This window comes from Gopherus flavomarginatus, chromosome 3, assembly GCF_025201925.1.
Source record: "Gopherus flavomarginatus isolate rGopFla2 chromosome 3, rGopFla2.mat.asm, whole genome shotgun sequence".
Taxonomy (NCBI): Eukaryota; Metazoa; Chordata; order Testudines; family Testudinidae; genus Gopherus; species Gopherus flavomarginatus.
In genome coordinates this window covers 233,399,179-233,416,621 of record NC_066619.1, presented here as the reverse complement: position 1 = coordinate 233,416,621, position 17,443 = coordinate 233,399,179, and the positions used below count along the sequence as shown (strand labels likewise).

Sequence of the window (17,443 nt, the reverse complement as noted above, 5' to 3'; positions counted from 1 at the left end):
GATGAGAACAATGAAAAGGTTGCCAACTAGTGAGCAACGACAGTTATGATTTTAATATAGTATATGATCAACTGTCCACTAGAAATGGACTATTTCACATATGCTATTGGATGGTAACAAGGACAAAACCAGAGGTGTATTCAAACTGACCTACAAACAAATCATTCCCTTCCTTTCAACATCTTCTCACCCCTAACACCTCTCCCAAAGAGCACTTAGGCCTTATGTAAGCTTTCTGATTTCTCACTAGCAAATCAATATATTTCTGCATTGATACTTTCCCTTACATTAACAACATAGTAAAACAATATTAATGAAAAGTTAACCCCAATATCTTGGATAGCTTTGCATCACATCTGATAATAGGATACAGGGCCGTTAACTTCTGTGCTGCTGCCTCAAATCCAGCCCTGTTCAGTAGTGAATACAACATGAAGAAGCTTGTGCTTCCCCTATTCTATCTTTTGCAGACTTTTTTTTAGTTTCCAAGAATATGCAGTACCATTCATAAGCACTAAGTGATTTGTTTTAAATAGAGCTCCTAATAGATCACAGAAAACAACCTAGCCTGTGAAATTATTGAAAACTTAAATACACTGTTATTTTAGTCACCACCAGATCCTCACTGATACCTGGCCCAAAAAAAGAGGAACCCACAGCAACAGTGGGTCACCCTCATCACATGCCAAAAAGGTAATGACATTGTTTTGGTCGTGCTTGTCAGACTGGTTAGCTGCTCTTACTGTATTTACTAAGACTTTTCAGACCACATCAGAACGTTGACGCTTGATAAAGGAGGAGGCTGACTAACAGCAGCATAAACAACTACAGGACTACAGGTCATGTACTTGTAAAAAAAAAATTGTAACCAAATGTCCCACTTCCTGACAGCTCATCATTGGATTTCATACTTTACATACCTCTGTTAATCACAACCCAGGTCAGCTTTGTTTCCTTAATGTCTCAATAAGCGATCTGCCTGTGAAGGTTTCTAGCCAACAGCACTGAGGGCTTTACAACGTGACCAAGTGCAAGATGCGGCGCAGGGGAAACGCCACAGGTGCCCCCACGGTTGGCTGCGAGGAGGGGGCAGGGAGGGAGAAGCCACACTCCCCCCGACTTGGGCTGGAAGTTCAAAGCCAGACTCGCAGGCTGGCTCCTTGCAGCAGCGGAGCTTCCCGCCAGGCCCTTTCCAAACAGCTGGCACACAGCAGGCACCACCAATCGCCTCACACCCCCTGGGGCACCGGCAGGGCCGATCCAGCCAGAGCAGCGGCTGGACGGGTCACAACTCTGTCCCCTCCCCCGCGGAGCCCAGGCTCGCCACATTCCCCCCGCGCCCCGGCCCCATCGCGTGCCCGCGGCCTACCCCCGTCCCTTCCCCCCGGCGCAGCCCTTACACGGTGACATGGCCAGAGCCGCGCACCACCACCGGGTCGGGCGAGTATTTCAGCAGCTGCTCCTCCAGCGCCCGCTCCTCGTCCTCCTCCTCCTCGTAGATCTCGTCGAAATCCGCCATAGCCGAGCCGATGTCCGGACAAGGAGCGGGCAGGCGCCCGGGGTCCCCCGGCGAGGCTGAGCCGGCGTCGTTGTGGCTCAGGGGCAGGAAGCGCCAGTCATTATCCGGGGAGGGGAAGAAACAACAACATCCGGGCCGAGCCGCGGCGCCAACGCTAGCGCCGCCCCAGCCGAGGGAACCACAGCAACGGCGCCTCCGCGGCCTCGCGAGAGCTTGCGGGTGCGGGCTGCAGCGCGCGGCCTCGGCTCTCTCGAGGGTTGCGAGCGCGCAACTGGGGGCGGCGGTTAGGAGCGAGGCGGGAGGGCGGAGCGGCTGAGTGGAGAGAGGGAAGAGCCGCGCGCGCGTGACTCCAGGCTGGGATAGTTCGGCAGGGTCGGGGTCAAAGGTGTCTGGAGGGGTGATTAGGGGAGATGGGCAAATGTTGCCTTTACCCAGTGGTGGGTTAACGCCCAGGCCCGGCCAATTTGGGGACCCCTCAGGAGCGTTGTCACTCTGCCCACGCCCCCTGCTGCCCCGCCCTCAGCCAGGTTGGAAGGTGATGGAGCCTGTGGTACTGTGGGTAGGTTTGCGTCCTCCCCGTACGGAGCTGGAAATACGGCCCCTCGCCCTTTCCCTGCCACCCCCTGCAGCTGGCCTGAGCCACTCGCCCAAGCCCCCTGGTCCTCCACACAGGGCTGGACTGAGGCCCGCCTCTCACTCCTCCCCAACCCCTCTTTGGTAAAACTGGGCATTTGTATCATTTGCCCTTGCAAACTGGTGATCAGTTGGCAAGAGCAAATGAGACAAGGCCCAGTTTTGCCAAAAAGTTGGGACATGTAGAGCCAAAATGGAAGGTATGATTACCCTCAGCCAGGGATCCCCAAACTTTTTTGGTTGTGTGTTCCCCTTACCTGGTCTGTGTTCATTCCCCCCCCCCCCCCCGAAGCCAGGGGCTGCAGTGGAGCTGGGAGTGGAGTTGTAGCTAGGAGCAGGGCTAGAGGTGCGGCTGGAGTGTGGCCAGGAGCAAAACCATGGCTGAGGGCAGAGCAGGGCTGGCTAGTGCTCCCTCTCCACCCTCATTGTGAGGGCTGACTCCTGCCCTGCCATACATCCCCAAACATTCCGCTCTGCCCCCCAGGAGGCACACCCCACACTTTGGGGACCACTGCCCTTGGCTGTGGTAATAGCCACCCAGGGAGCCAGCACAACTGGGGAGCTCAGGCCCTCCACCTGCCCTGGGTGAGGGATTGGGGAGCCCAAGAGCAACCTGTGCCTCTGCCCCAGGGCAGGTGGAAGGTCCAGGGCCCCCTCTTAACCCACCTCTGGAGGTGGGTAACAGTGCCAAGAGAAGGTGGGGGGAATCCTGTCCACCCTGTTTTCCCATCCGAAGCCCCTTGCTCCACAGACTGCTGCCCTGCTGTGCCCTGATTTGAGGAAGGTGCAGTTATGGGGTTCCCAAGTGGGAGCAACAGTTGGAGGTTGACTCATGTCCTAAACCAGGAAGGTTAATAGCCTTTTAGATATTCCCTCCACCAGGCTCTCAGAAACCTACAGATTCTTGGCACTGCACCAAGGTGAATAGGGTAAAATTGTCACTTACCTCCAACTTGGCCAGGTCTGCACATGATGCAGGAGAGTCTGGAGCATGCTTTGAAGATGCAACTGAGGATGTCATTACATCAATAAACCTAATAAAAAATCTAAGAAACCCCCCCCACCATCCCTTTCTTTCACTAATTACATCAGAATTACTAATTTAACAGAAATGTCTTTTTAAACGATGAGTTCTATGGGCCCGTGGTGCCTGGGAGCCAGGGATATTCCTGGCCTGGGGCCTGGCTCCAGCAATGTTTGAGGCTGGGTCTCTCCCTCGGCCCCACCTTCCGCCTCCAGGCATGCTCACACACCCCGTGCATACCCCGGGAAACTTAAAACAGCCCTGGGCCCTCACCCATCACTGGCAGTGCAGCTGAACGGCTTCCTGCCTGCTCATTCCACAGGCTGCTGGCCCCTCCCAGCAGCCCCTTGGCAGATTGGGTCTGTGTCTAGTGCGCTTCTCTCGCCCCAAGCGCCCCTGTGGCCAATAGGAAGCTGCAGGGACAGTGCCTGGGGGTAGCAGTGCACGGAGACCCCCCGGCCTGCCGTGCCTAGGAACCCCAGGTAAGCACTGCACCCCCTCTCATCCCCAAACTCCCTCCCAGAGCCTGCACCCCCACCCCTTTCCACATCCCCTCCTGCCCTCAAATTCCTTCCCAGATCCTGCACTCCCTCCCTTTGCAATGCCTCCCATCCCAAACTCCCTCCCAGAGCCTGCACCCCTCCTACACCCCCACCTTCTGCCCCAGTCCGGAGCATGCACCCAGCACCCAAATTCCTTCCCAGAGCCTGCACTCCCACTCCCTTCCCACACACCCCCTCCTGTCCACCGGCTGCCCTCCCTCCCTTCCTTCCTTCCTTCCTTCCAGAGCCTGCACCCCTCACCCCCTGCTGCACCCTCTGCCCCAGCCTGGAGCCTGCACTCCAGACATCCCCCCCACCCAAACTCCCTCCCAGAGCTCAACCTCTCACGCCTGTTTTATCCAAACTCCCTCCCAGAGCCTGCACCCCAATCCCCTGCCCCAGACCTCCTCCCCCCACCCAAACTCCCTCCCAGAGCCTTAGGCTGTGTTAGGTTCACCACATAATGGTAATTATTTGGGGATTTTGGTGCTAGTTGCTCAATTTGATCCATTTTTGGATCAAATTGGATCATTAAATTGGAACAGAAGGGTAAAAGCAGTATCTCTTATCTGTCATTGACTACTTGTTAAGAATTAATTGATTTGGTGGGCCAGAAAGTTAAAATAGTTGCAGAACTTCAACAAGTCAAATATGTTTCAGTTATTGTGGATTTAACACAGTTGATGTTGCATGTTGATCAGCTCACTTTTGCATGCAGATTTGTCATGTCAGAGGGACAAATTGTAGAACGATTCATTGGGTTTGAGCTGCTAGAGACAGGTACAAGCCTTGCTGATTGTGTACTTGCAATGACAAACAGCTTGAGTTTGGGCATATCTAATTGCCATGGGCAAACATGGCAATGTCAGCAGTATGTTGGGATGATAGAACGATCTGCAGGCACATCTAAATTGACTAAACCCTCTTATTGTCTACGTTCCTTGTGCTGCTCATTCTTTAAATTTAGTGGGAGTCAATAGTATTAACAACTGTTGTTCAAATGCAGTTAATTTTTTCTGGTTTCTGCAGTCACTTTGTTTTCTGTTCAGCCTCTACATATCAATGGAAACAGGTTTTCCGTGATGATAGGAGCCACTCATTCTTGACAGTCAAAAGTCTGTCTGACTCATGATGGAGCAGTTGAGCAGATTCTACAAGGGCCCTGTGTCCGAACTATAATACAATTCAGCATGCCCTAGAAAGCAATGTCAAAAGATATGAACCAGTAACTTGACACCCAACTGGAAGCGGCTTCCCTTCAGAGAAAAATTGAACATTTGGAAACAGCCTTTATGGTGCAATTTTGGGACATCATTCTTCAATGTTTTAAAATGACCAGCTTGCCGTTACAGAAAAATGACATTAACCTGAATACAGCAGTTCACTTACTGCAATCACTACAATTACTTGTTGCTTCTCTATGAGATTAATTCAAGATTTTTGAAAATGCTGCTATAAACCCATGCAAGGCTCTTTGACAGAATTGTCAAACTGATCTGAATTGTTACTGAAAACAGAAACAGTTACCAGATGAATCAGGAGGACCTAATGTTTTACTTGAGGAAAGTCAAAAGTTTCGCACTGAGACTTTTTATGTAACTTATCTTCATCACTGACAGGATGCCTGTAAGTTGTTGAATGACCACTTTGGAGTACTATTTGAAAACAACTTGCTGGACATTTCTGACATTCACAAGCATGCTGCTGAACTTGCTGCAGTTTACCCTGATGACTTGGAACAACATTTTCCTGATGGACTCATACGATGCTTTGTACAGGATGAGCCTGACAAATCTCCAGCCCATTTGCTGCAAGTTTTAAAGCAAAGTGGCCTTCAGTCAACATTCCCTAATATGTGCATTGCTCACGAAATTTTCATGACCCTACCAGTTACAAATTGTGAAGGAGAACGTACGGTTTCCAAGCTTACAAGGATTAAAAAATGAACTGAGATCAACAGTGCATCAAAGGCATCTGAATGCCTTGTCTCTAATGGAAGTTGAGTCAGAACTGGCTCGACAAATGGACTTTGATGCTATTATACATGATTTTTTCCTCCCTTAAAATTCAGAAACAAACAATCATTTAAAAGGAAAGACGTACATTTTTATGATATGTTTTGTATGTTTATTTTTGGGTACACAATGTGATAGATAATATTATTAAAATATAAGTGTAATGAGTACATTAAAGAGAGACATTTATAGTATATTACTTGTAGCACATTTTTTCCATTGCTATGTACTGATGTTACTGGGAATGATACGCAAAGTCTGGCTGTAATTAGTTTCCTAAATTACTCTCAGTTCAGTAGATGGGTTACAAGTCACAGAATCAAAATGACACCAACATGTAATCTCTTTAAAAGAAATGTGAAATTTAAAGGGCATGCATGGAGTCTTTGTATTAATGCATTTTGATACATTTGTGTTTTTAATGGGGTGGAGGGGTTACAGGTGTTTTGTGCCCAGGGCCCCAATAAATCTTAATCTGCCTCTGCCTGTGCCCTTTAGCTATCTATAGCAACCTTGGGACCTTTTCATCACCCACATGGCAACATTGATGAGAGGGCTTTTTTTAAGCACCATTTTTTCTTTTAAAGGTGAATGCCCGAATTTGCACCCTTCTTTTTCTTCTTTATGAAGTATGAAACAGGGCAGGGGTTTTCCTGTTTGTTTTTTACCTTAAAATATCAAGTTTTTTGCCTTCGCTGGTTTTGCTGGATTTCTTGTTGGAGGAGCAGAGAAATGGAACTGGAGCTTTGTTAGCCCTCGTTCAGCACCCTTCTGCTTCAACTCTAAACAATGAGAACTTTTCTCCCAACTTTTTAATCAGGTTTTGGATTAAATAGTTGCCTTAAAAAAAGCAAATGAAATACAATTTGACAAAAATCTCATCCATGCTCAGTTATTTAGATTTCACTTTCTTGGTACTGGTGATGTCATAAACTTACTAGTTCTTCAATAATACATAGTGTCTTCCAGGAAGAACACTAGTGACAAGACTTTCATTTATAATGTGCTTTAAAAAGCCCCAAAACAATTAGAAGACCTTCCCCACTCCCCACAATATTTAGGACTCTATACATTTTGGGGGGGGGGTTGTTTGTAAAAAAAAAAAAAACTTTTGGTTTTTCCTTTGCACCATTAACACTTGTCAAAACTGGAAGTTAATATAAAGGGTGCAAAATTCTAACAATATAATAGGCTTTTAGTAACAATGTTGGCTGTTGTGCTGGTGTGGTATTTAGCGGGAACAGAATGGCATTTTAGAAGGGGAGAATTATCTTTGGTTTGGACAGAGTAAACTAATAGACTATGAAGTGTGCAGAAACGTTTAGATCCTGTGCTTAGGTGATGGGTCTATAGCCTTTGTGTAATAGGCTGCCATGAAAGAGTGAATTGATCAAGAATATTGATTGCCAATTTGCTGCCTGAATCGCACAAAAATGAATTTCACCTAGTATTTTCAACAGACATTTATGATAGTCACTGATTGAAATGTTCTTTATGTGTTAACTGCTGTCCAAATGCTACACTTGGGGTGACGTAAGTTCCATCGTAAAACTTGATTATGTTGTTTTGGGGGGTGCATGAAACATTGGTAAAGTGGTAGGTGTAACACACCTGCCTTTCATTCAGGATAAATATAAAAAGTGATTAAGCTTCTTTACAGAATAGATAGCTTTGATAATAAGACGTACTGCTCAAAACACAGGCCACATGCAAGACCAGCTAGGAATCTAAGGCTTGGTCTTCACTTATAAATTAGGTTGACATACGTATGTTGGTCAGGGGTATGAAAAAACCCACCCCGACTGACAGTTATGCTGACCTAGCCCAGAGTATAGATGCAGCTGTGTCAGTGAAGAATGTTTGTCTATGTAGCTAACTTAATTTGGGGCGGTGGTGGTCTTCCACTGACAGAAAAAATGCTTTTCTTGCCGTAGGCTGCATCTGCACTAGTGGGTTATGGAGGCACCTTCCAACTTCTGGAGCAAATGAGGCAGGCAACCTCATTTCTGGCATTTCCTAACTTTTGAGTGCTTGACTTTATAAACTTAATGTTCTTTTAACATAGTTTTTTTCAGTTTATAAAAAAAAAAACCCTGAAAAAACAGAACTTCAGTCCTGTGGCATCATGTTGACACTAGTATGGTTCATCAGCTGATTTGGAACCTTTAGATCCACTGCACAGACCTCTGCCACTTGAACTAACAGAGCAAATCATAACTGTAGTAAGTTGACATTCTCTGTGTGGACTAGTCCTAAAAGGGGTTATGACACGCACTTTGCCAGTGGGTTTCACAGATATTTGATAGCAGAGGAATGTCAAGACTCTGGATTCTTGCTTTCCATTTCAGGCTCTGGAGGGCAATATGTCCTAATAGGCAATGGTTCTTCTGCCCATTCCCCCCAAGCTAGTCTCCTTATGTCTTGTCCTCTCCATCCTGTCCCTTTCTTGTCTCTTTCCCCACCCCTGACTCCTTATCACAGTCTCACTCTTCTTGCCTACACAGTCCTAGTCTCCACTTCTCATTCCAGTCTCCTTTCCCAAAAAATCCTAGTATCCATTTCTGAATCATGCTCAGTGAGAACAGAATCTTTGGAGATTTTCTCTGCTAAACCCCAAGAATTCTCTACTGAACATGCCAACTGTGATTTTTCAAAGGCTTACAACTTGGCAAAAATTGGATGAATTTTCTCAGGGATGGCAAAAGGCATATCCCTGACACAAAGCGCCTGCCTCCCCACTATCAAATTTCAAGTCTCTGCTCCAAAGCACAGGGCTCTAGCACGTCTCAAAGGAAGGGTTGCCCAAAATAATTTAAACGTCTATTTTTCCTTGCCTCATTCTTGGAAAAGTGTTAACCTTTTTGACAAACTTCAAAATAATTGTCAGTGGCAGACACTTGGCATGGAAAATTTTAGCCCAAACACTTAAAATTGGGCAAAGTTTTAGACAACTGAAAACAGTCTTCTAATTGAGAGTGTCGGGCAACCTTAATATAAAGTACTTATGTGACCCCATTAACATGGTATCTGAACACCTCACAATCTTTTATGTAGTTATTCTCACAACACCCCTGTGCACAAGGAATTGCTATTATCCCTATTTTACAAATGGTAAACTGGGACACAGAGAGGCTAAGTGACTTGCCCAAGATATTTAATGGAGCAGGAAATTGAACCTGGGTCTGCTGACTTCTATGCTAGCACCTTAACCACTTGACCATTTTTCCACTACCAGCCCTGCTTACAATGACTTTCAGTAGATTAAATGCAAGCAACTCAGACCTGTCACTCCCCTGGGAACACTATGAACAACTACAGTTTTGTATTAGCATCTTGTATTTATAAGGCATCTATTACACTGGTATCTGAATTACAGTAGTTGGACTGGAAATCCTGTGTAAAGGTGCAGGGCCTATGACAAAAATATACATGTGATAACTTAGGGTATTACTAGCATTTCCCTCTCCAACACCCAATGTATTTGTTTTCAACATCTATCTTTGTATGTGGGAGTGAGTTGCTGCAGTAAGCTGTGTTCCCACCTAACAAGATCTTAACTACCAATAAGTGGTTACCTTCTTTCTTCCCTCTTTTTTCCTCCCCCTGTTCCCTTCCCCCTGTTTTGCTTCTTTTCCTGTGCTCCTTTCCTTACTTCTATTGCCCTCTTTTTTCTTCTCTTGCTCCGTGATTTCTTTCTTTTTCTTCTGTTTCTGTGCCTTATTGCTTTCCTTTCCTCTTCCATTTTTCTCCTTGCTTCCTGGCCTTATTCCTTCCCTTCCTTCATGCTGTCCGCCATACTTATCTTTAACTTCTTACTCTTTACCTCCCCCTTGCCTCTTCTTTCTTTGCCTCACTCCTTCTCCCGTACTTGTGAAGATTTTTCCCCTTTCCTTTGTTTCTCCCTATCATTTTTCTTGCTAATTAGCAAGCATTCGGGCTTCTAAAGAGAAATTGCTTCATTCAAGAAGGGCATGAAAGAACAAACAGCAGGTCCAGGAGTAAATCTATACTTTAAACTCCTACTGCCAAGCAGCAGAGCAAAGCTATCGGCAACAACTTCTTTTTTCAGGCCTGATCCTGATTAGTTATGAGAAGTGGGGAGGGGAAGTTAAAAGAAAAAGTGGGTGGTAACTGGCAAGGAAAAGGGAGAGGAAAAAGCTGGAGGCGGGGAGCAGGAGAGGGCTAAAGGGAACTTATATTCACACATATCATAGTGCAGTTCAGCTGATACAAATACAGAATTGTATAAAACCTCTCAGGCTTTCCACATCCAAGCTGTCACCAAACGCTCCTCGTTCTTCATCTGTAACTGCTACAGAATACAGTCGAACCTCGCAATAACGCGCCCCCAGCAACGCAAATTTGGATATAATGCGATCATAAGTTGGCTCCCCTTTAAGGTGGTATTACTGTTCACATTTTGCCGGAATACTTTTTTTACAACATTTATAAATAAACCACATTCTTCCGGTCTTATAGGATAAAGTGACTCGTGGCCATTGCAGGCCCATTGCACTTAGTTCTTGGGATGTACATGTGTATGGTGTTTGCTTATTAACTTGTTATTAATTTCCTATATTTTTAAAAATATTTTACCATTACAGATACGCCAGTTCACAAATGCAAGTCATTTTCTGCCCAAGAGAAATTGTACACCCTGGATCAACTAAAGAAGGGCAAACAACAAACTCAGCTTACTAGAGATCTAGGAATTAGCGAGTCCACTCTGTGAGGGTGGAAAAAAGAAGAAAAGCTCCGTAGCCTCCCCTGCATTCTTGAAGAGGAAACTGGTTTACAGAATAAAAAGGTCAAGTTTGCTATTGACGAAAGCCTAGATTCAGCCTTGTACCAATGGTTTGTCCAGGTTCGCTCAGAAGGAGTTCCCATTTCTGACCCTATTCTGAAAGCTCAAGCAGAGAAATTTGATTGCTTTATCAATGGAAGTGAATCCAAATTTGAGGCGAGTAACGGCTGGCTGGACAGATTCAAGAAAAGGCACACTATACGACAAGTTCTTGTGTCTGGGGAAATCCGCTCAGCTGATAAAGAGGCTGCCAATTCCTACCCAATTGAGCTTAAAAAGTTGCTGGAGGAAGGTTGCTACACAGCCGATCAAGTTTACAACTGCGACGAGACTGATTTATGCTTTAAAATGTTACCCGATCGCACACTCGCAACCAGGACTGATGGTCACAAATGAGAAGGCTTTAAACAGAGGAAGGACCGAGTCACTCTCTTTTTTGTGTCAACAAGTCTGGCAGTCACAAAGTCAGACCTCTGATCAGAAAAGTGAGGTCTCCCAGATATTTTCATCATGTTAATATGAAGGCCCTTCCTTTTGAATACACCAACAGCAAGAATGCATGGATGAATAGGTCCATATTTAAAGACTGGTCCCATAAAACTTTCGTGCCAGCCATTCGGGCTCATTTGCAAAAACTCAAGCAGGAGAAAAAAGCTCTCCTCCTGATGAATAATTGCCCTGTCCACCCCCCACCCCCACCCCCCGCAGAAAATCTTGTCAGTCATGACTGCAAGATTAAAGTCTCTTATCTCCTGAAGAAGACTACGTCAGAAATCCAGCCACTGGACCAAGGCATATCTGTATTTAAGCAAATCTATTGTCGCGAAATGATCAAGCGGATGGTAGTGGATAACAACTCCTCCATCAACACATCATTGGCATCACTTAGCTTGAAAGAAGTCTGTCACCTCAGCGGGAAAGCCTGGGATGCTATCTCTGTGTGTTGCATTGAACAATGCTGCATAAAGGGGCTTGGTCCAGCTTTTCCATCATCTACACACGATGATGATAACAACGACAAGCCTGAATTTACAAGATTCGTTGAAGATGATGTAGGTTTAGCTGAAGAAGACTCAGAGAATATGAGCACAGTCATCATGATGTCATCCGCTGAAAACCAGTTGATGATATCTGCCTCATATATGAACACATCTCAGATGATGAAATTGTTGCAAATGTCAGCAGGAAGAATGAAACTGCACCACCAGAGCCCGAAACCAGTGGCGCTAATGACGACAATGACGATGGCACCTCAACTCCCCTATCAAGAGTGTCCGAGGCAGTAAAGCACCTAGAAGCCAGTTTGAGGTGGCTGGAAACTCAAGACATGGACGGTGTCAAAATCCTCCAACTCAGAAGCATTCTTGACTTTGCTAGAAGCCAACAGTCCACTGCAAATGAGCAGACTACACTAGATAACTTTTTTAAGAAGTGATGAAATTTAAAATTATGGAGTCTTGCAACAAGATTAACTTTGCACTCTGCGCAATGATTGGTATAGTCGATTTCACATGTTTCTTTTATGTACATGTAATTAAATTACTACTTTTGTATTTAAAACACACTGGGATAACCGTTGTTGGTTTTTTTTACAAGACTTAACTGACCAGCTTGAAATGGTAAATTTTCATAACCTCACTATAAAGCAACCTTGCATTTATTGCAATTGAATTTTTTGGACCCCAATTATCACGTTATAACGGGGTTTCACTGTACATCCTTTCCCCTGCCATTTCTTCTGCTGAAACCCTGGCCTATGCTCTAGGCATGTCTGGCCTCCCTAATCCTTACACAGCTCTCCACAAGCCTATTCAAAGTGTCACTGATACTTATTTAAACTTCCTTGCCTTGATTACTTGCACTGGCTTTGGATAGCCTTCAACATAAAATATATGGCCCAGATCCTCAAAGATATTTTCAAGATGGAACTGAGAATCTCAAAAGGAAGAGAGAAAGAGGAATGATAGGGATCAGATGAAAGATGTGTAAAAACAAAAAATAACACCCCCCCAAAAAAACTAAAATAGCTTCTATTCAGGAGTGAGATGAGAAGTGTGGGGGATCATCATCATGTTCCTATTACGCCTCTGGCGTTTAGGGCAGTGACGAAGCTCCTCCACTCCTATCTGTTTCTGGCAAGTCTTTCAATGGTTCCCCAGCTGTTCCCCAGGTTTTTCAGCTTGGCTTCCACAGCTCTTTGCCATGTTGTTTTTGGGCTCCCTCATTTTCGCTTGCCTTCAGGTGTCCATCTTATTCCTACTCGGGTGATGAAATCAGTTTCCTTCCGAATCACATGACCAATCCATCTCCAGCACCTCCTGACAATGATGGTGCTCAGATCCTCTTGGCTGCACTGTGTCAGTAGATCTTGGTTTGAGATTGTTCTGGGCCAAAAGATAAGGATGATTTTTCTGAAGCAGGGTTGTATGGAATGAACACAGTTTGGACATGTCATACTTTCTCATTCCCCAGCATTCTGCACTATAAAGTAGTGTTGAAAGTACATAGCTCTGAACATCTTATATTTGGGTTTGGTGTTGTATTTTGATGATTTCCAGACTGTATTTAAGTTCCTGAAGGTCTTCCTGGCTTTACTGATTTTGTTCTGGATGTCCTGGCTTGTTCCACCATCCTGGCTGATGATGCTGCCCAAGTATGTGAATGTTTCTACAGTGGTGAGACCATAATCCTCTATCCGTTCTGGTGATAGTGAGGTAATATTAAAGGTCATGATATCTGTCTTATTGTGGTTGATTTTCTGTCCAATTTACTGGCTGAATGTGTTGAGTTGAGTTGTTTTTTCTTGTATATGGTGTTGGGTATGTGATAGGAAAGCGACATCATCTGCCAAGTTCAGGTCTTCAGGGGATGAGAGAAGAGTGTCCATTTAATGCCTCTTGGCTTGTCTTCTGTTGTACACTGTATTACCCTGTCAATGGCAATGTTGAAGAGGATTGCGGACATGACACACCCCAACATACTCCTGTTTTGACTTCTAAACTGAGCTCACTGTGATCAACGCTGCATGTAAACTTGAAATAGAAGCTTTTGATTACATTGATTATAGAGAAAGGAATTCCATATGCCTGCAGAATGTGCCATAGGCGGGTCCTGTGAATGCTATCAAAAGCCTTCTCAAAGTCTGTGAAATTTAAGTAGAGTTCCCGTTGCCAGTCTAAGTACTGTTCTATTATGTTTCGCAGAGTAAAGATCTGGTCTGTGCATCCACCCCCTTTCAGAAAACCAGCTTGCTCTTTTCTGAGAATGCTATCAACTGCCTCTGATATATGCTGGACTATGATCTTATATAGTACTTAGCTTGGCATGAATAAAAGTGTGATACCCCGCTAGTTATTACAGTCACTGAGAGTTCCTTTCTTTGGTATCTTCACTATAACCCCACTGGTCCACTCATCTGGCACTTTTTCCCTTTACCAGACTGCTGTAAATAGAGGAGCCAGGATAGATACTGCTAATTTAGGATTTACCTTGAACAATTCTGTATTCGAGTTATCCTTGCCAGGAGCTTTCCCATTTTTAAGGATCTGATGGCTTGAATGATCTCTTCCTAAGTTGGGGTGCCTGTGGTGATATCAAGATCTTCTTCTGCCTCCTGGTTGTTTGCTTCCTCCTTAGGTGGCTTCCTGTTTAGCAATTGTTTGAAATGCTCTGTCCAGCGCATTTCTTGTTCTTTTTTGGTTGTTAGTAGGTGTCCTTGTTTGTTCCTGATGACAGTGTTTGTTGGTGTCTGCCATTTACCACTGATAAGCCGCGTCATTTTGTAGATGGTTCCTTATTCACCACGAGCAGCTGCATCCTCTGCTTGTGTTGCCAGATTATCAATATAATGCTGTTTGTCTGCTCTCACAAGGCGTTTGACCTCCTGGTGTGCCTTGCTATACTGCTTGTGGTATTCATCCTTTAGCTTCTGGGATTTTGTGTCTAAAACTTTTTTTGTCAGGGCTCGTCTGGTTTCTATGGCGTTCCATGTGCTGGGTGTAATCCACTCCTTCCGTCTCTTCTGCCTGTAGTCTAGACAGGCTTCACTGCTCTGTTTATAAATTGCTGTTACTTTGTCCCACTTCTTGTTGATCTCCTCATCTGCATTCCCCTCCTCTTTATCAAGGTCTGCAAGTGCTTGAGACCTGTTTTTTAACTGCAGAATGAAGGCTTTCTATATTTCAAGGGACTTTAGCTTGTCAATATCATAACGCTCTATGTCCCTTGTTCGGTGGACCCACACTTTTCAGTTTTAGCTTGATGGAGGCTGTCACAAGGTGGAGTTCGCTGCCAACATCTGCACCCCTTCTCACTTTCACATCTGTCAGTGAGCATCGTCATTTGCCATTGATCATGATATGGTCAATCTGGTTCTTATCTCTGCCGTTTGGAGAACACTATGTCAGCTTGTGAATTTCATGATGTTCAAATAGGGTTCTGCAGATGACTGGGTCATTCATATTACCGAAATCAACAAGTCTTTTTCTGTTTTCATTCATGGTGCCACACCCATATCTTCCCATTGCTCTGTTGTTGTTTTGTATTGTCCTTACCAACCTTGGCATTCAGGCCTCCCATGAAGATAGTTAGGTCATGGCATGGTACTCTCTCTAATACCGCCTGTAATGTAAGGTAGAATTTGTCCTTTACTTCTTCATCACTGTCATTTGTCGGTGCATAACACTGAATCAGGTTGATATTATGTTTCTCTTTCAGTCTGGCTCTCATAAGTCTACTGCTGATGGATTTCCATTCAAGCAGGGAATGCTCCACTCCCATCTTCAAAAGGATGGCAACACCCTTATGGTGTTGTCCACCATCACGTCTAGAAGACAGAAAAGTTTCTCCTGAGGCTATTTTTAATCTTCCTGACCCCATCCATCTGCTCTCGCCGACACCCAGGATGTGTAAGCTGTAGCGTCTCATCTCTGCTGTGACCTGAGCTAGCTTCCCTGCTTCATTCATTGTCCGTATGTTCCAAAAAACAAGTTTGGTTTTTGTCTTGGTGTTGAGCACTTCAGTTTTCATGCCAGTAGCTTCTTTTCGGCTTTCACAACTGGCAGTTACACAGGTCATTGACTCCTGAAGGCTGTTCCGTCACTGTTTCCATAACACATTTTGTTTTTTTTATGGGACAGGGTTGTTAGTCCTCTGCCTAATTCCCAACCTAGAGGATCAGGGTGTCTGTTTTGTCTGGCCTCTCCCCCACAGACCAATCCAGCATGGTTGAACCTACCAGGAACAAAAAGTCCCCACCGATACAGACTCTGGGGATTGTTAGAGCACGCAAGCTGTCCCGTCACAACAAGGCACGGACACTAGAGGACAGAAGTGTGGGGAATAAGAGCTAGAAAATCTACAAGAAGAAAAGTTTGTGTCACAGAGGCAGAGAAAGAAAAGAGGGCTCATGTTGCCTAGTCAAAGTATAGCAAGTATCTGAGTTAAGATAAGGAATGGAAGGGAATTCATTAAGGGGATAAGCTATGAAAGTCAACAAATCAGAAAAAAGAGTTGGACAAAGTATGTCTAGGGAGAAAGATAAACAGTGCCCACACCCCAAGAAATGATAGTGATGTTGGAAGAGAGACTTTACTTACCTAGCTATCTGAATTGAAAAGTAGGATAGCAAAATTCAAGGCTTGCAGTACATCTCAAATGGTATGAACATCATTTTGTTTGAAAAGATAGAAGGAGAATGTAGACACTACTTTAGATCAGATACAAATGGACATGAATTAACTGGTTGGGATCTTGGAAACTGTAGGTAATAGCTGGGCATCAGTGCTCACAAAATGTCAGAGTGATAACACTAGGCGTGGGGAAGGATGAAAGCAGCAGGAAAGAAGAATAGACTTGAAAAGGCAGACTAATGAAAAAATAGGAAAACTTAATGCGTAAGGTCTCATGGAGAAAGAAATTGATCATCAAAGGGGTCTAACGGTTTGCTTCTCAAGGTATCAACAAAAACAATCCAAAATAGGGAAAACAGGAAAAGGAGCTAACGGTCAATGTAGTTTAATTATATAACATTAAACAAACAAAAACTCCAAACCATGAGCAGAAAAGTGAAAAGGGTTGAGTTTAAGGTATTAATAAAGACATGGAGGGGCACAGTCAAGAAAGGAAAAGTAGATACAATTCACTATTAGCCCAGTAAAAAGAATCGATGTCATGTAATCAGAGAATTGATGTAATTTTCCTGTCTAGGTTTACTGAGCTGTTTATGTTGATGCATCCTTTAGTTTGCAATCTCCTTATGAATCTACAGTTATGTGTATAAATGCTCTTTGTAAACAAAAAAGGAAGAGATACTCTCAACTGAGGCTTGATTTTGAACCATTGAAGTTTACAGGTGTTTTGTCACTCACTTTAATGGTGCAGAACTGGGCCCTTACAGCAAAGAGACATGAGAGTAGATTCAATTTTCTTCATGTTTTTCTCTGTCCTTTTTGCTCTGGTCAAGTCATTTATTCTGTTTTTCCTTTATAATATAAGAAGCTAGACCTTGTATGTCACACTAATGAGGGGAGGGTTCAAAAGGTATTTATGTAGAGGTGTCGTCTCTTCTTGAAAGAGACTCTTTATAAGCCCCATGTAAAGTACAGTAAAGAATAGATTGCTTACAAAGAAAAAAAGCAGATATCCTCCTTTTCAATGCCCTTAAAACAAGGGTGGGCAACCTATGGCATGCGTGCCGAAGGCAGCACGCTTGCTGATTTTCAGTGGCACTCACACTGCTCGGGTCCTGGCCACCGGTCTGTGGGGCTCTGCATTTTAATTCAATTTTAAATGAAGCTTCTTAAACATTTTAAAAACCTTATTTACTTTACATACAACAATAGTTTAGTTAGATATTATAGACTTATAGAAAGAAACCTTCTAAAAATGTTAAAATGTATTACTGGC

The 17,443-nt window shown here is 44.3% G+C and overlaps 1 protein-coding gene across 1 annotated transcript in view; it reads right to left on the bottom strand.

Moving 5' to 3' along the window:
• Positions 1–1,677, bottom strand: part of CHIC2 (cysteine rich hydrophobic domain 2) — a 49,166-nt gene extending 47,489 nt beyond the window's left edge. Inside the window, exon 1 of the mRNA XM_050948109.1 lies at positions 1,401–1,677. Coding sequence (XP_050804066.1) covers positions 1,401–1,519 — 119 coding nt within the window. The 5' untranslated portion in view covers positions 1,520–1,677. The remainder of the gene's footprint in view (positions 1–1,400) is intronic.
• Positions 1,678–17,443: the final 15,766 nt, after the last annotated feature.